The sequence below is a fragment of the Uloborus diversus genome, chromosome 5 (assembly GCF_026930045.1).
Source record: "Uloborus diversus isolate 005 chromosome 5, Udiv.v.3.1, whole genome shotgun sequence".
Lineage (NCBI taxonomy): Eukaryota > Metazoa > Arthropoda > Arachnida > Araneae > Uloboridae > Uloborus > Uloborus diversus.
In genome coordinates, this window is record NC_072735.1 from 134,226,107 (window position 1) to 134,252,162 (window position 26,056).

The window sequence follows — 26,056 nt, forward strand, 5'->3', positions numbered from 1 at the left end:
TATGGGAATGTTTCGGCGCCCCCAATGAAGCTATCCTATTTATTTATTTTTTTTTTTAAATGAAAATTGAAGAACCTTGTTTTTGTATAATCAGTGCCGCCGAAAGACAAAGCGTGAACCACGTTAGTTCTGTCGCCGGTCCTCCCTCTCATTACGCTAATTTTACCCTATGCACAATAATTTAATTCGATCCGGGTCCATAGTTTCCGACTAGCCAGACATACACACTTTGCGGCGGCGGCTAGTGAATAGTGCACTGAATACTTTTTTTTTTTTTTGCGTTAAAAAATGTTTGAAGTGTACATTTCTGCGGTCCTTACTTAGATAATCTTAATAAAGGAGTTTCATGGATGTTCCTAAATTGTATTTTGACATTTTCTATTCAAATTTTCAGAAAAAATGCTTTTTGTCACTATTTCTTCAATTGTTCAATTATAATTATTATTATTTTTTTTCAAACAACGAATAGATTACCTTTTTCTTCGTTTTATGCATCGCTAAAATGAAATTGTCGGCCCCCACTTCTGAAAAAGTGGGGAGGTGTAGTACCTCCTCGCCCTTGGCGTCGGCCCTGGTGCTGGTGCTCTGTGCAATTTTTGCTTCTGCAAAATTTCCTTCATCAAGAACTTTTTCAGTAGCAATCATTTATTTATGATATTCTCTCTCTCCCCCCTCTTTTTGTTATTTTTCAAAATCTCCGTAAAATAATATTAGTGTACGTAATTTAATGAAAAAAAAAAAAAAACTTCAACTCGTACAAATCAAAGTTTTTCAATCAAAGATTGCAGTCATGTGATTACTTCACGTTCCTAAAAGTTAAAATTTTTATTACAATTTCAGTCAACCTTTTCAGATTTCCTTCAACCAGAACTTTTTCAGCATCTTAGCTTATTCAAAAAGTTTGTCGGAAACTTGGATTTGAGAATCCCCCCCCCCTTTACGTTCTTTTAGTACGAACTTTAAAAGTCGACAAACTTTTAAAATTAACTACGAAAAATAAAAAATAATAATAATAATAATTAAAAAAAAAAAAAAACTAGTGAATTCTGTAAAAGTAATTTTTGTGCCAGCGTATAGTGTCAATGCAGAGAAAACAACCGTCCTCGCTACTTCGAAATATCGCTGAAAAATAATGCTAGCAATTAAAAAAAAAAAAAAAAAAAAGCTTTGAAATTCATGTTATAAAAAAAATATATTCAACTTGTTTCTGACAAATCAAAGATTACAGCCAGGTGATTACTCAGGGTTTCTGAAAATTTGCCTACAATTCAGTCTACCTTTTCAATTTTTTTTACATTTTTTTTTCATATTAAAAATCATACGAAAAAAAAGGGCTATATCATGATACATAAAGCAATGACCAAAAGATAAACCATCTATGCCAGAGGCTATCAAAATTTTCCCATTAAAGGTACCATTTGAACAATTAGAATTATACTATTACGGCACCCTCAAAGGCTGTTTCTATTATACATATAGTCGGACCCTGACTTAACGAACCTCTATTTAACAAATTTTTCTTTTTACCCTACGAAAATGAAGGCAAAAACCCCAATTTACCGAGTAATAAACTACGAATTTACGAATTATTTTAATAGCCGATTTTTTTTCGTTAATTTCAGTTTGGTAGGTGTTTTCCGAATGTTATATCTATATTTTCCGAAGCAGAAAAAGACTTTTCTTGGAATCAGCAATTTTTGACGGGAGAGGGGGCAAGCAACGAAGTGATTCTGATGTAAAAAGCGATAATGAAACTATCATTAAAACTTACTTTTCAAATGCTTTTTTACATGGCTTGGAAACTAAAAACATATCTTATGCAGCAGGCTGCAAATGACACAGTATTTTCTTCTCTCCATAAAGTCAAAACAGAACTATTTCGAGTCAAGTATAAAGAAAATTGTCAAACATTTATTACTCAGTAGTTTAAAATTTCAAATTAACTAGTGTGTAATAAGTCGTGGAATGCTGAATAAAAAGTGTACACTTTCTAATTATGGATATTCTTGCGCAGTTGCTTATTAGGGGTTTTGGATAAAGGAAGTGCAATTAAAAAAAAATTCACACCCCGATTTAACGTATAAAAGTTTCGGTCCCGATGAATTCTTTTAATCAGGGTCTGACTGTAATCTGTAAAAAGATACAGTAGATATTTCGCGACATCCCTTGCCTCCCCCCGCGGCACCCACTCTGATCCAGGAGTGATAGTAGATTCAAGTAAAATTTTCTGAAGCCGTTAAATGTGAAATTTTCAGAAACTATGAGAAAGCTCACCGCCCCCCCCCCTTTGTAAAAATTCTTCAAATTTGCATACAAAAATCATTGAAATCATTAAAAAAAATTTAAGTTTTCCATTTTTTCTTTTTTTAATTTTTCAGTTTTAGAATGTGTTATCAGTCCAAAATTTTCAGAAACGGCACCCCAAAGTTTTCGGAAATTTCGGATTACAAACACTTTTGGCCTGAGAAATGTTCGCCATTGAAAAAAAAAATATGAATTTTCATAAAGTAAACTTTCAACGAGGTTTAAATTTTAAAAATACCTGTTTTTAACAATCCAATAATCCTTTCCATTTTCAGATCCATATCCTACAACCAAAACCGCATGATCCAACTCAGTTGAAGTACACGTTTTGTCAAAATAAATTCCTTTGCTATAAAGAAAATAATTAAATGATAAAAATAAACTACAAAAGATTGGAAAACACAGTAGAAACATCTTTTTTTTTACTGGTGACGCTGTTTATTGCTCGAATTAAACACTAACTTGTAATAAGACAAACAACTTGAATAAAGAACAAAATTTGAAATTATTGCTCAGAAGGAACCTTTTTATCAATGCAGTTGATGTAGCTTACAGTTGAAAGATATAGTCCAGCAAAAGCGCACGTATAGCGATAGAATAAGGGCTCCCGCTACTAAAAATAGTAATTTTAGTAGCCAGAAATATGAAAAATAGTCTCCAAACTAGTCGCCAGTTACAAAAAATAGTTTTTAATGTATTCTTACATTTTTCTCAAATAGCATTTATATCATATTAAATTCATTTACATAAAAGTTTTTCTTGAAAAATTTGATTTTGCACAAACAACCTCGTTTTTTAATGTAAAATCTGCTTGCGTTAAGCCTTGAATGAAAACGGCATTTTTTTTTTCTCTCTCATAAGTGATTACAAACATTCCTTGCAGCAATAAAAAAAAATTAGAAATTTAGGGAAAAGTCAGGAACGTTTTACAAATTATTTTCGGAAACAAGTTTCTAAAAATAAGGAAAATAAAATAAATATGTGTTTTGAAAATTCCCAAATTACAATTTACATACTTGTGTCTGAAAATGGTTCGGTTTGAGATCTCGATCGTTTTACCGTCGGTACTTTCTTTAAATTTAAATCTCTAAAAAATTCCTTCTTTGTGAAGTTTCGTTATTTTTATGAAAATTCGGGAGATGTGTATTTCATTAGGGAGTTCGGGAGAAGGCAAAACATTTCGGAGTCTCGAGAATGAATCGGGAGAATGGGGTCGTTTCTAATATTTCAAAAGTATTTTTTTCTGAAAGGACATGCTTAAAAACATAGGATCTAACCACTTTTTAAATAATTTTTTTAAGTTTAATATTTTTAAAATATTACTTACATCGGTGATCTTTCTTTGTTTACATTTCTCGCCGATGACATTACAAATGATGAAATGCCATTCTATGCTGCCATTCACAGAGCAAAATAATTAATTCGCATCTTTACTCACGTGTATTGGTAACGATATGGTTGATAGCAAGCGTACAGCGCAATTTTAATTCGCTTCTTGATTATCATAACGTGGAAACGCGGTACAAAGAGCATCATAACGATATTGTTGATAGCAAGCGTAGAGCGCAATTTTAATTCGCTTCTTGATTATCATAACGTGGAAACGCGGTACAAAGAGCATCATTTGTGACGTCATCAAGACCACGCCTTGTTTGAAAAATCGGACATTTAAAAAAAATAATTAAAAAATAACTGTTAGAAAATGAAAAAAAATTTTTTTGCTTATTCTATCAATTTCAGTGACTAAAAGTACTACGTTTGACTGAAGGAAACAACTCCATTGGCAGTATCCGGACATGTCGATGTATTGATTTTCGCTACAATAATGAGATTTTACTGCAGTTCATTTTGATTTTAGAGCCGCCAAAAATATGATAGCTACCCAAAGTAACGGAACTCTTGCCTAACTTAACAAAAAGGAAATACATAGTATTACTACGAAATACGTCACCTGTAAGACATAAATTTGTCACCACTAGCATCAATTGCAATTGCGATTGGCCCGACATTTGCAACAGCAGCTTGCAGGTCGATCTCGTTTCCCTGTTTTATTTTCATGTATTTAGTGCAGTTGGATCCAACTCCAGATCTCACGAATTTACAATGCTTCTTCTGAAAAACATAATGCCGTTATGAAAATTGAATTAAAAGTGTCAAGTGTAAGCAAATTTGGGGTATTTACCTAGCTCACAGATGACAGCAGTTGTTTGAGTATAGCGTATTGGTGGATCACAGGGCCCAGATTTTGGTCGTCTCGGACCTCCTCCCTCTTTATAACTTATAAAATTTACAATACTGCGTTTCCGAGTCCCCTCAAAGGACAGGCCTTTAGTTTCTGACTAGGAGGACATGGTCTCTCGTCGGTTCCAGACATGAATATACTGGAGCAGTAGAGCGACTGCTACTAAAGCTCTAGATTAGCGGTCACCAGTCGCTAATAGGAGACTATTTCCTCGAAAATGGAGACCAAAAAGTTTCTTCATTCTCTATCTTCTTTTTTCAGATCCGCTGAAAATTTCCAGCTTTGCTCCATATGGATTTTGAACAAACCATGTTTTTTGGAATAAAATCATCAATTTTTAAATTAATTCTAAAATTTTCAAATTTTGGCAAGTAGACGGAATTTATTGATTTTTTTTTTCCTGTGCAGTAGCATGATCCAGCATGACGGAACATGTGGACTGTGAATTAGTGTGGACTATGTATAACGGAAACAAAAACGAAACTTTCAAGTTGGAGCTGGAGAAATTTGTACTTCTCCAGAGACACAAAGCTCATTTTTTCGTTTTCTTCATTTCAGGAAATAGTAGTACTTTTCTCAAAAACAGCAGCCCTAAAAATATTTTTCGAAAAGCGGAGTAAAGAAAGGATAAAATGGGAAACAGAAGACAAAAGATCAGCGTTAGAGAACATGATTATCCAATTAGGGAACATTGTCAAATGGGATGGGCACCATTTTGAGCAATTTTCTTGTTGATGTTTTTTGTGCACAGCGCCACACATCGGTAACTTTTTGAACTAAAAATATTAATAATTCTCAATTATATATTAAATGATTCTCAAGCGAATTATTTAAAATATCCATAGTTCAAATTTCATGACTTTTGAACCAATAGAACGCATTCTAGAAGTGAGACTTATTTCTTGCTGAATCTGTATATCTAAGTACCTGTACACTCACTAATCATAAAAATACTTACCCTCGCTTTATAGGGATACGCTTTTTCTGTATCAATGCCTTCATTATCGATGACGTACTGAAATGCGTACTCCATCCATCCTCCATCACAACCTTGGTTGCCTGATTAAAAGTAATACACTTCATAAAATAATAGTTCACAAAATGCAGTTTTAAACATTCATTTGCAACGTAATATTTGGACTGCCTTATTTGCGAAAGTTTTAATATCGTCAAAAATCACAACAATTGAAATTTGTTGATCCAAACATAGTCAATTAAGTTTCTCCAGATGAATGCACGCATGCTGTTCCAACCACGGTTAGTATGGAATTGGTAAACGTCCAGTTAAGACGAGTCTATCTGAATGAGGGGAAAAGTAAAGATTAGATGCATGTGTTCCGCTCATTTGAGTGAGACTGCTAAATTAAAAGTCTAGCATACATCTACAAACCTTGACATCCCTAAAAACTAATAGATGCTTCCATTTCGGTTTGAAAACCGGATGTTTGCCTTTCTATAAAATCTGTGGGTAGACAGTACGTATGCACGTACAAAGCGCAGTTGAAAAGTGAGATTCACAGTGAACAGTGTAATTAACTTCATGAATTTAAATATTCCTAACGTCTAACCGTTTTTAAATTACGCGACAAGCATACGTCGTCAGTGCCTTCGTTTTGACAAAACTTGACGAATTCAATTTAGGGATAGTCAAAGCGGATATTCTGAATGAGCATGCGATCGTCTTCACGAAAAAGAAAAGAGAACTAGTCAAACAGACAGAGGTTTGAATTAAAATGAAAATCTTAGCTGAAGTTCAATCAAGGTATGGGGAGGAATTTTCGGGGCTCTATTACGGGGCAGGGTTGGCCGGATTGGTACCCGATTGGGTTGGACCCAATGGGTTTAAAAAAAAAAAATTGAAAAAAAAAAAAAAAAAAACATTTTTTAGCCCACTTATGGGTTTTTTAAAATTTTTGTAGAAGTTTTTAAAAAAATTAATTAATTTAAATACTTACACAATTTAAAGTTCTTTTTTATTTGTTCTTATACCACATACAATGGACATAAAAAATGAATTTTGAACTTTAATAGTATTTCTTAACTCTTAACGGCATTTAAAAATACTTCAAGATTTTAAATAAATGTATTTAACATTTTTCTTTAACTGGTCAGTAAATAACTCAAATTATCTTGACTAAGTCATGTCACGTCTGATTTTCTCAGTATTTGTAGATTGTACAGAGGAAACTACTCTAGCTAAAAGGCTTTCATGTGAATTATTTTCTGCAAACCAACACATCACAAATCTCGAATAAACAAGGCATATTTTCTTTTAGAAATTAACAGGTTTTACAAACGGTCGGACAGAAAACAGAATAGGATGTACGGTATTTTTATTATCTTACAAAAAAGTTTAATATTTCTTACTCTGTACACAGAAATAAAAAAAACAGGCAACATAAAATTCAAAGAAATGTCTTGATTAAGCTGGAATTCAGTAAAAAGGGATTTACTACTACTTGAGGTTCTACAGTAGTTTTGCATGACAAAATGAAATACAACAAAGTAAAATGCAAAAAAAAAAAAAAAAGGAATTAAAAACAAACAATAGATTTTATCACTCGAGAAGTAACTTTGCCCTAACTGTTGGTAATCATGGAAACTAAAAAATCTGAAACTTCACCATTCTTGGGTTTTGTCGTCTTTTTTACTTTTCTTCAGAAAACGCTGAATTTTCCAGCTTTTTTACCCCAAGACAATTTTTGTGCTTTGTCCATATACTTTCGTTACAATATGCTACAAGCACCCCACATTTTCTCTAAAAAAAAAAAAAAAAGACAAAAAAACCCACATTTCTTTTAAAAAAAACCCAGCCTTAGTTGGTTTTTTTGAGTTTCATTTAAAAAAACCCAAAAAACCCTGGGTCCAAGGGCTTTTTTTTTAAAAAAAAAACCGGGTTTTGCCAACCCTGCTACGGGGAATTTTAAAAATTGAAGCCAAAATGTAAGATAACCTTAAATTCTGCAGACAAAAGAGGGGGGAAAGCTTCCTCAAGCCAGGGTTCATACTCTATTTGGATGAAAAAATTCCATGACTTTTTCAAGACTTTTTCATGACTTTAATGAAAAATTTCATGACCTCTTTACTCGAAGAGAATAGCACTATTCAATCTCAAACTTGATAATTTTTGGAAATGAGCATTAGCAAAACATCTACATGAATACCACAGCCCCTTTGAAGCACTTACTCGTAATGTAAAAAATATTAGGTGTGCACTTTAAAAACTAAACTATTCTTATTTGTCTTCATCATATAAATTTACGTAAAGTGCAGTGAAACGAATATAATGATGCTTAAATGTCTGATATTTTATTTATAAACAGGCAGAATGATATTGAATGGGACAAAGGTTGAATGAATCATCACTAAGTTTCAATAAATTTGCTTCAAAAGTTGCCTTTTAGTGTCAACAGTGCATTTAATCATCCACGATACTTGACAGTATTTTGGTTCTTTAAAGCAAAGCCACATACATGAAATACACCTCCAGCTCAGTCATTTCCAACCGATGACTGCAGTTTCGTGCTTATTAGCACTCAACAGCCCGGCATAGGAAAGTGACTGAGCTGGAGATGGGAAACCTCTTAAGGAAGCAAAGAGTGCCAAACAAACTGGTAGTTAATATAGAATTAGCAGACCAGACAAATGACCGAAGCAATGCCGTGCTAATAAGCACAAAACTGCAGTCCTCGGCTGGAAATGACTGAGCTGGAGGTGTATTTCATGTATTTCCGCCTTAGCCTGGCTCAAGGGCGGTAACTTATTGAACAAAGCCACATAGTTTAGTTTTTTATGTTTCTAAATAAGATCTTTTATGAAAAAAACATTTAGTAATGAATCAATCTTCTGATTCAAAAGTATACTTGTTTTGTTTACTTATTTGCACATTTTCAAATGCATATAAATTAATAGGTGCAGAAACTACAAAACATGTTTGATTCCTGACATTGAGCGTAGCAGTGGGTCGCATGGATTAGTTTTGCGGGCCGTATGTTGGGTACTACTGTTTTTAAAGTATTAGAATTTCTCTTTTTCTGTATTCCATCGCCTGACTAAAGATCTTTATTTTCTAAAACCTTCAACAAATTAAGATAAATTCTAATAAGTTTAATAATAAAGTTCTTACGAGTGATTGAATCAAATTCGGATGCAATTGAATTGCTTTTTTTTTTTTGAGTGGGCGTGGCAAAACTAAGAACGTGAAATTTCGCTACAACAGAATATGAAACACAAGAAGTGTCGAAAATAACAGTAAATTCAAAATAATCAATGTCCAAGCAGTAAAATCACATCGCAAAAAAAAAAAAAAAGGCAAGCGGCTGCGACAGAAGTGGATGAAATGAGATTTCAAAATTCAGATTTGATTTTGGGATCGTTCAATTTTCCACTTTTAATAAATTTTATGTGATATACTATTACAATTCATTCAAGATTTCTAATGCTCCTTTAGTTACTGTTACTTTCTCTTTGTCCAAGACATTTTTCCATGACCTAAAATAAATTTCCATGACTTTCAATGAAAATTTCAATTTTCCATGACTTTTCCAGGTCTGAAATTCGCTTATTTTTTTCCCATGACTTTTCAGGATTTCCATGACCCGTACGAACCCTGTCAAGCAGTTTTTTTAGCTGTCCGTTAAAAAACTCAGTTTTATACGATCTTAGGTAACATTTGCGGGCGGAGTTTTCTTCCTTTTAAATTGTAATAGATAACCTATTTATATCCCATTTGAAATTGTCTCAAAATATTCCTTTCTCCCTCGAAAGGTAAAATGCGCCCTCTTTTCGAAAAAGATGGATTACATGGAGGGCAAAGCTGTCCCTTACCCCTCCCAAATACACAACTGCTGTGTAGAAGTATTACGCTGAGCCAGGCAATGTGCGATAACAGGGTGGCGACAGGAACTGTGAAAAAAAGTTCCCTGACTTTTCCCTGATTAAGTTCACCATATTTCCCTGATTTACGTTACCAATGATAATGGTTTTCTTTCTTTGCTCTACTTGAAATCCATTGTATGTTTGTTTTAAAATGCAGTACTTTAAACGTTTTAAGTTGTGTAAAGTTGTTGAACTAAAGATATATTTTAAAAAGATACTACTTTTTTAATAAAATGGTTAAAAAAACATATCAATCAAAAACATACAATTTTTTTTGGGGGGGGGGGAACCCTACAAAACAGTATATTAAATTTTTCTACATGGAAATATTATAGAAAATTAAAAATAAATAAATAATTACTTCCAGATACCACTTAGCATAAGAATTTTAAGAAACTATTAAAATTACTCTTAAAAACATATGTGTAATTATGAAAAAACTAAAAAATAATTGAAATTATTTTGAACTAAGTTTTCAAACAGTATAATCATTGTTGCAAGAATAACAAGTAATAGTAAAAGGATAGAAGTAATGTAGTTATTCTTATATAACTAATTGACATATTTATTCAGAACAGATGAAACCATTTGACATCCATTCATAGGGAGCTTTTCTCTAATCAAGAACATAGGTTTTAATGAATGAATACAGCATTTTTTAACAATAAAAAATAAAGATATTTACTTAAGTACACAAGTTATTTCTATTTGAAATGATTTCAGTATGTAACGAAAAAAAATCTTAGATTGCTTTTGTAACAAACAACTTTGAAATGCAAGGAAAAAAAAAAAAAAAAAAGAAAAGAAAAGAAAGAAAAAAGGCAATTAGTTAATTTCAAAATATATAAAAGAAGAACACAATTTGGTTATAAAATTAAAGAATCACTTAAGTCTGAAGAAAAGAAAACCTTTATAATCTGCGGTAAGTTTTTTTTTTAATTGAAGGTTCAATTTTAGCAATTAAATTAAAAACGCGAAGAAGTAATAACTTTTAAGCTTTTATAGTATTAATTCAAAAACCAAAGATTTCTTCTTGATATCGTGATTACAGTACGCTAATTACTTCGAGACAATGGAGTAAAGGCAAAGGAGCTAAGGCATTAATGAAGGCTTCCTCTTTGCCTGTATGGTTGTTTATTTTACGTAGTATTGAAAGCGTAAAAGGAAATTTCAAGCTAGGTAAAATAAACAACCTAACAGACACAGAAGCAATCTTATGAAGTTCATCCTGTGGTTAATAGGTAAGATTCAATACTTTGACGTTGAGGAAAAAAGATGCACAAATATGCGACAGCGTATAATCGCACTTCATTAATTTTACTTTTTTTTTGAACAGATAATTGGCGGAAAATGCGTAGGGAATTAGAGTAATTAATTTTGTAAAGCAAAAAAAAAAATTTTTTTTCTTCATAAAATCAATTTTCCCTGATTTTTTTTATTTTTTCAAAATTCCCTGATATTTTCCTGACTTTTCCCTGATTAATAAAGTTCCCTGACTTTTCCCCGATCTCCCTGATTTCCCTTCTCTGTCGCCACCCTGCATAATATGAAAGATTCTTCTCTTTTTTAAGCATTAGTTATTGTTCTTTTCGCCTCCTAGCTCCATTCAAACTAATTATTCTAAGAAAAATATAAAAAGTTTTAATTTTACTTAAAAATCATATTTTTTTTCCAAACAATCTTGGCAAATTGCCGCCCCCGTCGCTGTTGCGTTCCTGGCGAGAGGCACTCCTGCCAATCCCTTGGCACGCAACTGCGAATACGTAGCCTTTAACAATGACTTACCTTGTTTTTCCGAACAGTCGACAAGATTCTGCTCACTAAGTGATACCAGGGACCCAGTTTTGGCTTTTGTTTGTCCTTCCAGAGCACCAGTCGATGAAAAGGCCCAGCAAGATCCGCAGTCACCCTTTAAAAAAATAATAAATGCGAAAAAAAGCAGAGCAAAATACAATACAATATAATGGAGTGGTTTCCTTCAGTCAAAAGTACTACTTTTAGTCATTGAAATGGATAGAATGAGCAAAAGAAAAAAAAATAATAATAACAAGGACCTTGAAAATACTTTCATTTTCCCAACAGTTTTTTTAAATTAATTTTTTAAAATGTCCTATTTTTCAAACAAGGCGGGGTCTTGATGACGTCACAAATAATGCACTTTGCCGCATCTTTGTACCGTGTTTCCACGTTATGATAATCAAGCAGCGAATTACAATTGCGCTCTACGCTTGCTATCAACCATATCGTTGCCAATACACGTGAGTAAAGATGCGAATTAAATATTTTGCACTCTGAATGGCAACACTGAGCATTTCATCATTTGTGATGTCATTGGCAGAAGCCGTAAACAATGAAAGCACTCCGATTTAAAGATTTTTTTTTAAATATTAAACGTAAACAAATTTATCAAAAAATGGTCAGATCCTATGTTTTTAAGCATGCTCTTTCAGAAAGAAATACTACTTTTAAAATTTTGAAAACGACCCCATTAATGAGTCACTGAAATTTGTTCCTTTTATCTTCTCCAAGAAATGGATTCAACTAAAGGTAAAAAGTAAATCTAAAAAAATTATAATTTAGTGAAATTGTACAAACAAAGGAAATGAAAAATTAAAAGCATATATCTCAATTGACTTTTCTTTAATTTGATAAAGTGGTTTTTTAGTAACCATTGCTGCGACGACATCAATTTTCATGCAAAAGTATACCCAGATAATCAGGGGCCCCGAACTTAAATTTTTGGGAGGGTGGGAATTCTTAATTTGCCGATTGGAGCCTCAAATTTTGCCGAATGGAACTCCAAATTTCGCCGAATGATAATCTTGTCGAATGGAACTCCAAATTTCGATGATTAATTTTGTCGAATCGTCAGACAAAATTTGTCAATTTTCGGAAGGTCACAGTGACCTTTCGTGACCTCCCATCGGGGCGCCCCTACAGACATTGCTACGAATGGCTCCTTTTCGCGCAAAAAAGTTTCACGTTTGATATATATATATATATATATATATATATATATATATATATATATATATATATATATATATATATATATATATTTAGAAAGAAAAAGAAAATAAAGAAAATAAGTGGAAGAAAACATCTACTATGATCGTTTTGAATCTATTGCTCGATTAATGTCCGACTATTTTAGTCTACAACACTGTCCGTCCATCATGCTGTTATTCACAATAAAACTTCAAAATAAGTGATCTGTATCGAGCTTCTAGTAGAATTTATAACAGTAAACAATACCATTTGTTAAAATCAAAGTGAAGAAAGCCCGTTTGCTTCGCAAATAATGATTACTAGCCTTGCACCAATCTAAGAAACTTCTCCTCATTCAAGTTAAACATAAATGAACTCATCAAAGGTCAAGGGGTTTTTTTTTAAAATCAATTACACTCTGTTGAATGAATGTATTGATGGATTCAGAAGCAGTTCTTCTCCGTGTTTATATTTTATAGGCCCACAGCAACGTGTAGTACTTACTTCTCGCTTCGGATGCCAGTGCAAATCTGGAGGAGGATTAGATCCGGAGTCAGCAAGCGTAAGCAAAAACAAAATATACATAAGTAATCAATATACCATACCTGATCTTTTATAGAAGTAACAAATCCTTTATCTCTCCAATCTACAGATGATGGTAAAGTGTAACGACAGCTCTTTCCACATGGATTCTTAAAAGTTTCTATATCATCATTCCAGTTGAGTAGACTTGCGTTGCTTCGGAGACATTTCCTGTACTTGTTCAATTCCGACACAGTCTGGAATGGTACAGCATCAATAGAGATTTCGAAAAGAGAGAATTGTAAACGCTACTAATAACAAAACAAAAAGTGAGCAATTTTTTTCTCTCTCATATAAAAGAGGATGGAATGTAAGAGTTAAAAAATATTATGTCAGTTTATCACAATGTAAATTTTTTTTTTAACCTCTCTTTCCGATGGGGAAGCGTTTGACGGATTCGTCTTTTGCAGACCTATACCGTGATCGCGGAAAAGGTAGACCGAAAGTATATAAACAGGTTGCCAGAAGGTATGCCGCTTTGCTACTTATGAGAATTCCCTCTGGGGGAAAAAAAAATCAAATTCGCAGTCTTCTTGGTACCAATTTTGTTCTTGCCCAAGTAGTGATGTGGATCGGGTAAATACCCAGCGGGTAGGTAAATATTTTTTGGGTATTTATCCGGGTATTTACCCAAGGCCTGGGTAAATACCCAAAAACTGGGTATTTTAGAAAAAAATGCAAAAAGTGAAGGAGAAATTTTTAAAAAAAATCTAAATATGAAATAATTGGTAAAACTGATACTTGCATATGTATTACACAGTTTATAATATTTTTTATTGAAAGACTTTATGAAATTATGAAAGAAATATATCGTGAACCAAAGAATCTTTCTTTTCAATGCCATAATTGGAGAAGATGTTTGCTTTTTTTTTTTTTGTAACCAGTTAAGCTTTTTACTTTTTGCAGAATAGCTTTTTATATGTGAAATTTGGCTATCAACATTGATTAGGCATATCCAACACATTTAATGTGAATATCATATTAGCTTCCTGAGTTGTTTCACAAAATAATTCTTTACATATGTGATCAAAATACAAATTTTAGGGGAAAATGTATTGTTTTGTATATGGTTGTTTATACAGGGTGTTCTGTTTTAACCTGCAAGACATTTATTTTTGCAACCGTTAGTCCTAGATGCATACTTCCAATTGCAAAAATATTTCAAATCAGATGCAGAATAAAGATTTTGAAAGTTTGAAGCAAAAATAAAAATGAGTCAAAAACACCAAAATTTAACTTTTTATATGACCCTAGGTCCCCTAACTTATATTTAGAGAAGTGATCTGCATTTAAAACTTACCGACACAAAAAAACTTGACATTTGTGCAATCAAAACTCAAGGAGATACTCCAATTGAAAGTTTTAAGGGACCATGCAGAAGATGAGATTGGAACTTATTACCCTTTCAGAAGAATGATAGGTTGGCTAAGTTAAAAACACAAGTTATTTACATTTTTTTTATTTCTATTCAAAAATTCATGCAAATGTTATGCCGTGATATGCAAAACACGCTGCAAAACCTCGAACAATTTGAAAAACCACACTTTGCACACATATTTTATATAAACACTCATTAACTGCTATATTTTCCCCCAAAAAAATGTTACTGACGGCGAGTGTAAAGTGGTGTAAGTCACAAAACGCTGCTAAACACAAACCGCTCACAAACGGTCGTTCTAATGTCAAACTTTTTTTGTTGGAATTGTTTTTCAATGGAGATTATTTCCCTAAATATAAGTCAGAGGACCTGGCGCCCGTGTATAAAGTTAAAATTTGTATTTTTTTACTCATTTTTATTTTCACTTTAAATTTTCAATATCTTAAGTCTGCATCTGATTTTGAACATTTTTGCAATTGGAAGGGTAAATCTGGGACTAACGGTTGCAAAAATAGAGGTCTTGAAGGTTAAAACAAAACACCCTGTATATATACATAGTGGAATACATGCAGAAAAGTATTTTAGTTGAATATAAATTTTTGAAATCAATACCCGGGTAAATACCCATTTTGGGTATTTACCCGGGTACATACCCTGGGTATTTACAACTAAAAATAAATACCCAGGTATTTTTCATCACTATGCCCAAGTCAAATGCATGATAGATCTCGCTAAATGGCGTATTTCTTCGTTTACCTGTTGACTGTCTTTTCCGTGAAAGCAGTACAGTGCGATCCTTCCCTGATATGGCATCCAGTCTTTCATATGTAAACCTAAGGTTAAAAGCTAAGCGGTGGGGCGATGCGAAATCGTGCTAGAAATTTAAACGGATATTGAATTTTGTAAAGTGCTACTTTTGCTAAAAGCAAAGTGATGTGTCACGAATGGAAGTCTGAGCATACATTGAGTGCCAGGGGTGATCGGGGACTCAAGTAAAATTTTCTGAAGAAATAAAAATGAGAGACAGTGAAATTTTCGAACACTGCAAGGAAGCTCCATCCCAATCCCCCGTAAAAACTGTTCAAATATGCACACAAAGATCACTTAAATCATTGGAAAAAAAACATGACATTTTTTTCCCTTTTTTTGATAAATAATTTTTCAGTTTTAGAATGTGTTGACAACCCAAAATTTTCGGAAACAGCAACCCAAAACTTTCGGATCACAAACACCCCTGAGAGCTGTTAACAGCTAAAGTGGTGTAGGTGTTTCATTGACTTCCACCACTTTTGCTGCTAACGGCTCATTTGGTTTGAAAAACAGTTTTTGACAGAGCATTTTTAGCTGAGGCTGAGGTCGTAATTTCGCTGAAGGGTCTAATCATGATATATATCGTGATATATATCATGATACATATCGATCGATATACATCGGCGAACGTGATTAAAATGCATTATAATTTGAATCCATGTTTTTAGAAAGGGTTTAAGCCCTATTGATTTTAATTGGACTTTCGTCTTTTCTAGAATTATCGATTAATTCATGTTATTTTATGAAGAAGAAGGGAGGGGGGGGGGGGATGAAAATTCAGATTGTAGATTGGGTTGCAGATGCTGAAAAGACGAGAAACGCTGCTCAAGGGAGAGATAATAATACAAGCATGTACTCCACAATTAGTTTTTAAACGGAATTTCTCAAAGGTAATTCGAACTAGGACGAATAAACTACAAACACAAAGAAAATATTTACCATGTCTGAAAACTTGTTGAGTCTTAATTGATACGTATGAGTGTCTGGACCAAGTTCAGCTTCTAAATTGTGCCTGGAAATTAGTTGGACATTACTTTCCCAAATCAATCTTCTAGCGTTTTCCTCGACTTCTGGGTAAACTTTATTGTATTTCTCCTGAAATATAATAGTCATTACTAACTTCAACAAGAAAATAGGTGAGACAAAAATTAACCATCACTTTTGTATTTCGGTGAATTTTGTATTCCACTGATTAAGTAATCTTATAATTGGTTCACTTAGATTTTCAGCAAATATAGAGCTTCATTAAGCGGCAAACTTTCTGGAACTAAGAAATTATTTTTTCTCCTCCAGATGTGGTAAATTATTTTTTTGAAAGAGCCAAATATTAGCACATATGGACAATGTTATCGCTAAAGCTGGAAAATCGGTAATTGTTATGATACCAGGGCTGCCAGACTTCTGCTGATACAAATAGTTGCTGAAATAGCCTGAAATATGAAACATAGTCTCCAAAACAGTCTCTTTAAAAAATAATAATAATAATAACACAGGTCGTATGAGGCAGTGAGAAGCAAAGGGATGCAACTGGACTATTTTAAGTTTCGAGCAAAACGCGTTTAAAGATCAGAGTTAGGCTTTCGTTGAAATTTTTTTCTAAATCATGCTGTACAGCAGCACCTACCAGGGCTACTAGTACAATCTCTTGCCCCAATTCAGAGGAGAGGTTCACCCAGTGGCGTAGCTAGCGAGGGGCGGAGGGGGCGGTCCACCCTGGGTGGCACATTTCAACGGGCGGCAAATTAACTCTTTTGATGTGGAAAAAAATGTATTTTACAAATAAATAAATTATAGTTTTAATCTGTTACTGCAGGCAAAAAAAAAAAAAAAAAATCTTCGAATTGTAAAATTTTTGTATCACTACCAGATTAAAATTACTTGCACACAATACTTTCTGATTTCTTTAAAATACTTTCAAAAGTCTCCCTTGATAGCATATCAGTACAATTCCTTGTTTTGTTTCTGAGGGGCCGGCAGTGGGCAGTCATGGGACCAATGTTTTTTAGACTGTAGAAGTTAACTCCAGGAGGAAGAAAACAATGAAGTTTTCCACTTTTCACTGTAAGAAAGAGTTAACACTGAGTTTTAAGAGAGATTCTTGAAAAGTTCCTAGTGGAACATAACTTTTTTTTTTTAACTTTAAGAAAATGGTGACAAGAGTAAGAAAGGGAGGGGGGGGGGGGGTGAAAAGTGGTACACGAAACAAAACAATTTATTGCTTATCACACGGGTGACTTTATATGTTGCAGGGTTTACTTAGATTTCTCATTCATTATAAGAGTTTTTTTCAAAAGTAAAAGGGATTTCTGTTTTTCGCTTTTAAAAATAAAAATCTATTAGACAACTTTGGATCACATATTAGTCTATTTCTTATGGAAGGTGAGCGAATTTCATTTTTTAATATTTGGTTTGGTCCCTCAACTTGGCCAAGCATAGTCTAAAATTGTTTTTTAGCGTATTCAGTTTCAAATATCTCCGGTTGGGAACCTCTCCCAGCTCCACTCTGTAGTCTAACTGCTTGAAAGATAGCTTCAAAATGTTTTTAGGCCGGAGAGCTCTCTAATCTTTCACCTCTTTCTCTTTTCCTGATATCACCAAAGATAGCTTAGAAATACGGTTTTGAACCTCAATGTTTAACAATTTCTGGGTAGATCCCCGAATCTTGTCTTTACCTCTAACGTAGCAAACACAGGCAAAAAGCAGGGTTGGTAAAAAAACCGGTTTTTTTTGGTTTAAACCAGGTTTTTTTTGGTTTAAACCGGGTTTTTCTGGTTTAAATACTATTTGCGAGAAAAACTATTAATTTTCGGAAGGTAATTAAGGTTCCATGTAATTAACAGTTATTCAATAGTCACATTATACCTAATTTCTTGATTAATGAAAGAAATTAGAACAAAATCTTGTAACTAAATTAAGTAATTAAAATAGATTTCAGCGGGGAAATATTGATTGAAATGTTTGACTTGATTAACATATTAGTATGCATGTATATATAGACCCTTTATGATACGAAATACTTTGATCCTTGCTCAAGCACTTTCAGTTTACATCTGGAATTGTACAGTCAATTGCTTGAAAATCTATTACTGGCAGTTTTTCGAAACCTCTGAGTTGTTCTCCTATTGGTCCAGAAAAGGAATTTGGGCCAGTTGTTCTACCATCCAAATACTGAAAAAGCTGGCGAAAAGGCAACTCAATGAAATATAATAAACAAATAGCCCATTGCAATGGTCGTCCAATATAATTTTCAAATTGACGAATCGCGCCACTTTTCCACCCAGAATTGATTTTAGTACCATCGCAACCTACGATGGCTAAATCATCCAGTGAAATTCTTTGTTCATTTAGATATGAAACAATGCTATTCACTATGTCTTTGGCTGATCCAGAGTTTGGAGACACGTGGCCAATATAAACGGAATCATGTTCTTTGATAATAGAATAATGCTCTTCTTTCACTGTTCGCCGAAATTGCTTTGATTCAATCATATCTATATATAAAGTATCATCTTTTCTTCTGACAAAATAAATACCCCGAACGGAGTCTTGTTTAATGCCACTTTGCAGATCTTTTCTTTTTTGGCTCTTTTCTCTCCTAATTTTTTGTCTATCAACAACTTTGGAAGTATCTGTTTCAGTCACTAAGCCAACGTCTTGAAGCTTCTTCTCTGGGTCGGTTGACTTGTAATCATTATCAGTTTCTTTCTTGACTGAACAACTTGGTTGTATATATAGACCCTTTATGATACGAAATACTGGCTTCATTTTTGATTTCATCAAATGAAAGCGAGATTAGGTCTTTTTTTCTACCAGAATTAGACATTGGTTTTAAAACAATATGAGTAAGTAACTTTTGTAAACTGCACAGGTTAGCTAAGGCAAAGCAAATACCAAAATCACAATTCCAATGAATAAAAAGGGGGGGGGGGAAACTAAGAATTATCTGCACCCAATAGTCATAAAGCAGCATAGGTGTATAGCCAATCAAAATCTTTTGAGCAAACAGAATCCAAAAAAAAAAAAACACCAATGGAGAGTGTAGTTTATATGTGAAGATTTATATATTTCTCAATCAATTTTTACACATAAATTTGCATTTTGTTCTGGGAATTTAAAAATTTATCTTTTAATCTTCCTACATTATAATATAAGGAACTATTATGTATCATAATATGAAGTATAAACTTTTTTTTTTAATTTGATTGAAAAAATATTATTTGTGTTCACTTGCAGAACAAATCTTAATTTTTAGGTGCAAACAATTAAGTTAGACTGTTGATTACCTTACAAGTCAAAGTTAAAATTCCAGGAAAGTGCAAATAAATGGGCAAAAATGTCACACCCCTGCAACAGGAGTGAGCAATATAATGGATTGCATCTACAATAAAAGAGTCAATCCTTAGTAAATCTTAACTAATCATGGAAATTAAGCATAATGATGGAAGTTGACTGAAATCTGCTTTATGGCACATATATGAAACAAAAAATGTATTAATATATTTTTTCGATTAAAGCTTGTAATACATTTTGAAGAAGCAACTTAGCAATTTTAGTATTTATCTCTGCAACTTAGCTAGGAACTTAGCATAAATGGAATTTTACATTTTTCAATATGTGTGGGGAAATCAATGTAAACCTGTAAAATGGATTTTTTTTTTTGACTTTAAAAAAAAAACATTTTTTAAAAAAACCGCATGGTTTAAAAAAAAAAACAATTAGTTTAAACCATGGTTTAAACCAATGTGGTTTAAGCCAAACAACAATGGCAAAAAGTGCATGTTCAGGACTTTAATTCTGAAAATTTTCCTGGCGAAAAATCCTCTCTCTCTTCTAAGGTCTCAACATATAGCCTAAAATTACGTTTTTAAAACTTTGATTCTTCAATATCAATTTTTGAAAACAGCATTTGAAACTTGACTATGCTTTATCTCCTAACGTGATAAAAAATAGCTTAAAATACGTTTTTAGGACTTCAGTTTCAGAATTTTTCCGAGAAAGATACCTTAATCACCTCCCCCCCCCTTATCTAACCCCTATGTTTAGGACTTTAATTCTGAAAATTTTCCTGGAGAAAAATCCTCTCTATCTTATAAGGTCTCAACATATAGCCTAAAATTACGTTTTTAAAACTTTGATTCTTCAAGTCCTGATTCTTCAAGGACTTCAGTTTCGGAATTTTTCCGAGAAAGATACCTTAATCACCCCTCCCCCCCCTTATCTAACCCCTATGCTTAGGACTTTAATTCTGAAAATTTTCCTGGAGAAAAATCCTCTCTCTCTTCTAAGGTCTCAACATATAGCCTAAAATTACGTTTTTAAAACTTTGATTCTTCAATATCAATTTTTGAAAACACCATTTGAACCTTGACTATGCTTTATCTCCTAACGTGATCAAAAATAGCTTAAAATACGTTTTTAGGACTTCAGTTTCGGAATTTTTCCGAGAAAGATACCTTAATCACCCCTCCCCCTCCCTTATCTAACGTCTCCAAAGATTAAAACTGCGTTTTGGAAACTTCAATTTTGAACATTTTCCGACGAAGGAAAGCCGAACTCCGCAGAACTTTTCCTAACGTCCCCAAAGATAGCCTAAAACTTCGCTCATAAGAATGTGCGTGGGTGGGAGAGCTCGCTGATTCTTCCTTTTCAATGATAGCCTAAAATAAACTTCAATTCGAAGAAAGTTTTTGAGAGGGAAGTCTCTTTCTGCTTCCTTTTGCTCCTAACATTAATATCAAACAAAGCCTAAAGTTCGGCGTCAATTACGGAAAGTTTCCATTAGAGAGCAGTCTGGCTTCACAACATTTTTGATGCCATTATATATTAAAGGAACCATTTAACGTCACGAAAGATAGCCTAGAATTTCGTTTTTGAGACTTTGGTGCTGAGCAAATTTCAAAGAAAGAAGCCGAACCTTCCCCAATCCAGTAAATCACCAAAGATGCCGTTAAAATTAATTTCAATTCAAAAAAATATTTCAGTAAGGAGCCTCATTGCCTCTCCTCCCCTAACGCTTACAACTGTCTTAGAATACACATGCAATGGCGTTACCAAAGAAAGCGTAAAATTTCATATTTCAGAGCTCAAAATTTTCGAATATCCGACCATCCCCGATTTTCTTAACCTCTCCACAAAGTAGCCTAAGCTGCATTTTAAAACATTGATTTCGGAACATTTCCTTGCGGTGCACACCGATCCCCTAACGTCAACAAAAAAACACTAAAGAGACTTCAGTTTTGAAAAAAATCGAAAGCAAACCCAACTTGCCCTTTCTCTTCACTTTCCCAAAAACTGCCTCAATATTCGAAATTTTTTATGTAAATTTAGCAATTTTCTCCAAGTGGGGCCTCCCCCCCTCTTTTTTTCTCTTTTGTAAGTATGTAGAAAATAATTACGCTTTTTTTTCTTTAACTAAATATCTAGTTTTAATTTCAACATTCTTCACAGTTTAAAGTGTTAGCTATTCACAACAAAAGGGTGGCAAATTGAGAAACCGCCCCGGGCGGCAAACACTGTAGCCACGCCACTGGATTCACCTACTATTTGTACTGGTTATCTCTAAATTTTTAATTTTGCCACTTGCATCCCTTTGCTTCTCACTACCTCATATGTCCTCACGCAGTGGCGCCCAACTTTCGATTACTACACCCAGGGCCGGATTTATGTATAAGCTAAACAAGCCAGGGGCACCGCTATGCGGGGGGGCCCCTAACTCCCGAAAAATTGCGTGATTCGTTCCAAAAAAAGAAAATACTTGAAAAAATCAATTTTATTTTCAAATGTTTGAAAACTTGGAAAATTTGGAAAAGTGTGGCTACAAACCCCGAATTTTAAAATTTCTAATAAATTGGAGTTGAAAGGGCGGAGGAATGCCAAAACATGCTAAATTCAGTGTGTGCTTCAATGTGTGTTCATCAAAGTGTGCTTCAATTTTATTTCTTTAAGCGTATAATCAGGGTTTGCCGATATATATCATGAGGTATATCACGATATATATCCGATATTTATTTTGAAAATATCATGATATTTTGATATTTATTTTTCCAACTACAGTATTTTCAATATAAAAATTATATTAATCAAAGCAATATTGCTCATTCGTTATAAAAATAACTAAAAAACTATGTACTATATTTTTATAATGTATTAATGCATCATAAATGTAACAAATTAATATATAATATTCATTTTTTTAAATTTTATATTCATACAATTATTAGTAATGAAACAATTTTAATTCATATTAAAAGTGCCTGATTAAATATTAAACTTTGGTCCGAAAAAAAGAAAAAGGTCTTGTGACTGTGCACCAACTGATGCATATTGTTCAATTCAGAATGATATAACTGTGTAAAAGTAGCTAACAAAAGAAAAATGAGAAAAACAGCTAATGTTAAATGAACTCTATTAAAATTGATAAAAATCTAAAAATTAGACATAAATGAAAGAAACCTTAATTTTAAGTCTATATATTGTATTAATAATAATTAAAGAGTGATTTGAGGATGCAATTGCTATTTTAAAGACTTTAGTTTGTGCTGAATGAAAATATTGGATATATATCAAAATATCGGATATTTTTGAAAATATCATGATATTTTCTGAATATCATGAACCTTGAGTATAACATAAATTATGAATTGCTCAAATGGGAACTATGTTACTCTCTTGTTACTTATTTTCTAAATCTGTGCACCATTTATTTCAAAGCACTTTTTACTGTTGATCAATTAATATTGGATTGATCGCCGTATTTGTAGGTGGGTAATAGGAGTGATCAAAAACGAACTGTATCGATAGCCCAAGTGAGAAAGTAAGGACTACCAAAGGAGTCTCATAACAGAAATAGCTTAGGGCCCCGTTAAATCTAAATATGGCCCTGGCGACACCTAATATTAAAATGACTTTCACTGACCAGGCCACAAATAAAAGTTCAAAATATTTAGCATTTTTCATAATAGCAGGGGAAATCATAGAAAAGGAAAGAAAATTGCAAACAACAATTACAAACCAGATCAAAACGAAAACAATTTTTGCGATTGCTGTCGCATAATTTTCTTAGATCTCATTATTTCACATTTTTTGTTTTACTTTATTTTTTTCTCATAAAATAAAGTCTCGTTCTGTAAAATATTGTAATCGGCTAGAACAGTGCTTCTCAACCTTTTTTACTTTGCGGCACACTTAAGAAATTTCTGGAACAACGGGGCACACTGAACTTAATTTCGCATTGGTAATATAGAAGTGTTTTTATTATTCACTGGTAAAAAGACATGGGGGGGGGGGATTTTTTCATATGAATAAAACAATTATAACTATGTAATGTATTTAAATTTATTTAGAAAGTCGAAATATTTCGAATGTATTGAGGTTGATAATGAACAACAAAACTACCTATATCAGACATTACAGAAAATTATACTTGATTTGTGTTTCAAAGCATTTCTGTCAAATATGTCATTAAAGTGCACACTGCAGTTAAATGATTTATCAAAAAATGTTTCAAGTTTGTGTTCAAAAAATGTTCAATGTTTCAAGCAGCAAGAAATTAACACCAAGCACCTAACTTGACACTAATGAGACACCTGAGCCTGCCTTGAGGAGCAAAGACGTTTTGTGTTTGACTCTATGCTGGAAAGAGCTACATGAAGTTCTTGATCGAGTCTCCTTAAAGATGATCTCTTACTGTTTTTTGTAAGTGTGAGGGCTGAGAAGCTGAGTTTACAAAGATATGTAGTTGAAAATGGCAGCAGCACATCAATAGCAAGACAAGAGATGGTGGGATACTCATTTTTAACCAGCAACCAAAAATCGTCCAGAGGCACTTCGCTCAACTTAAGTTTAAGAGTACGGTCGCTCTTGAGGTTCATAAATTCTTCTCGCGCCTTCAAAGAAAGGTCTTTAGCCGATGATTCCGCAGATGAAGGGAATGTATCGTGAATCCAGTCATACTGTTATATGTTGGTGTTCTTGAAAAAGTGCTTAAACTTATCCTGAAGTATGACTAAATGTTCCGCCACCACATTCAGCAGCTTTTAATCCATGCCAGTTCCTTCACATACCATGTTGACGGTTCATTTGAACATGTCCAACGAACTACTTCTTCTCTCCACAGCTGAATTTTTGATTTTAACACGTTCAGCTTGTTCTACATATGTAACCAAATTCTCTCCTTGATCTTGCATTTTCCAATTCAATTCGTTAAGGTGCTCAAAAATGCAGCCATGCACGCTAGTTTTGCCAGCCATTTGCCTTGCAACAAACTGACGTACTGCATTTCTTTTATTAAAATCAAAAAACTCTCGTACTTCGTCCCTCAATTCAAAAATTCTTGATAGTACGTTACCACGTGAAAGTCAGTGAATCTCTGCATGAAGAAGTAGGGAATTGTGATCTGCCCACATTTCTTCACAAAGTACAGAGAAAAGGCGAGAATTAAGCGGCCTCGATTTTATGAAATTCACGAGTTTCACGACTTCAGCCAAAGCCGACTTCAGCTCATCTGGTAAGTTCTTTGCCATGAGAGCTTCACGGTGGAGGAAACTGTATGGTTTGAACACTTGGGTTACGATTTCTCACATTCGACAGGAACCCTATGATAGGTCCTGTCATTGCAGCAGCTCCGTCGGCGTCGGTGGAAACACTTGTGCAATTTTGCCACTGGATCCCTTTACTGTTCAGATATTCATCTGTACGCGGTTCTTTGCCGAAAAGATAATGATCTTCAATGCGTCCCTCATCAACAAAGCATGCAATGGCTATGTGTTGTGCACAGCTTCCGATGATGTCTGTTGATTCAATAACTTGAAATGCAAATTTTCCAGCTACTTGTAATTTCTCTACCAATGTTGCTTCTATGTCAACCGAAATGTCATCAATTCGTCTCTTGGTAATGTCGTCAGAAAGTGGCTCTCGGACCACCTCCTTCTCTGCTCTGGGTCCTAGCATTCCCCGTACAATTTCTTTGCACGCTGGTAAAATAAGCGTTTCACCAATAGTGTGTGGATTTTTCGTTTTGGCAATGAACCGTGCAACATTATAATTCACCTCTTGAGCCCTTTCAGAAACTTTTGCGCTGTCTTTCATGAAGGAACTGTGCTTCGATTTCTCTTCCGCCAATCGCTTGAAGTAACCGATGTCTTTGCCTAGTACGAAAGATGTCTAGCAGATAGGTGACGTTTTAATTTGCTAGGGACCATCACTTCTTTTGAAAGTTTCTGCCCGCAAATGAGACATTTAGGTCTTGGTGATTTTACATCTTCGATCCACGAAAAACCGAAAGTCAGGTATCTTTCCTTGTACTGCCCACTCAGCGACTTAGCCTTTTTACTTGGAGGTTCATCTGTATCAGTACATTCAGTCGCAGATACTTCCGTTCGCGAAAGATTTAGAGAAAGTTTTGCTTGTTTAGTTGACTTCTTGGAAGTTAGAATCCGTTTGCAAAAACTGAAAGTAATAGGATCACAAGAAGTTTAGAAGGCAGCAAATCCTCGCCTCTCCCCTTGTTGGGTATGTCTTATCGCACATGACCGACAGAATGAATTGAGAAATTACAGAACAATACAAACGTTATTCGGTCATAACTTTAGAATAAAATACATCAAGGCTCTTTCTTTTTATAAAACTACGAAAATACCGCGGCACACCGGGTTCCTTTTCGCGGCGCACCAGTGTGCCGCGGCACACCGGTTGCGAAGCCCTGGGCTAGAATACGGGACTTTAGCCGTCCCGTATTGAAGTTCTCCGGGACGCGGGACAGTTTTTCCAAATACGGGATTGTCCCTTGAAATCCAGGACGTCTGGCAACCCTGGAGTCGGAGTCGAAGTCTCGAGGTCTGACCAATTTTCGGGTACAGGAGTCGGAGATGGAGTCG

At 33.9% G+C, this 26,056-nt stretch overlaps 1 protein-coding gene across 1 annotated transcript in view; it reads right to left on the reverse strand.

Moving 5' to 3' along the window:
- Positions 1-2,542: 2,542 nt before the first annotated feature.
- Positions 2,543-26,056, reverse strand: part of LOC129222814 (procathepsin L-like) — a gene marked incomplete at its 3' end in the record, with an annotated part of 39,184 nt that continues 15,670 nt past the window's right edge. Inside the window, 6 exon segments of the mRNA XM_054857365.1 lie at positions 2,543-2,653; positions 4,256-4,416; positions 5,505-5,605; positions 11,210-11,333; positions 13,018-13,191; positions 16,122-16,277. Of these exon segments, the coding sequence (XP_054713340.1) occupies positions 2,543-2,653; positions 4,256-4,416; positions 5,505-5,605; positions 11,210-11,333; positions 13,018-13,191; positions 16,122-16,277 (827 nt within the window).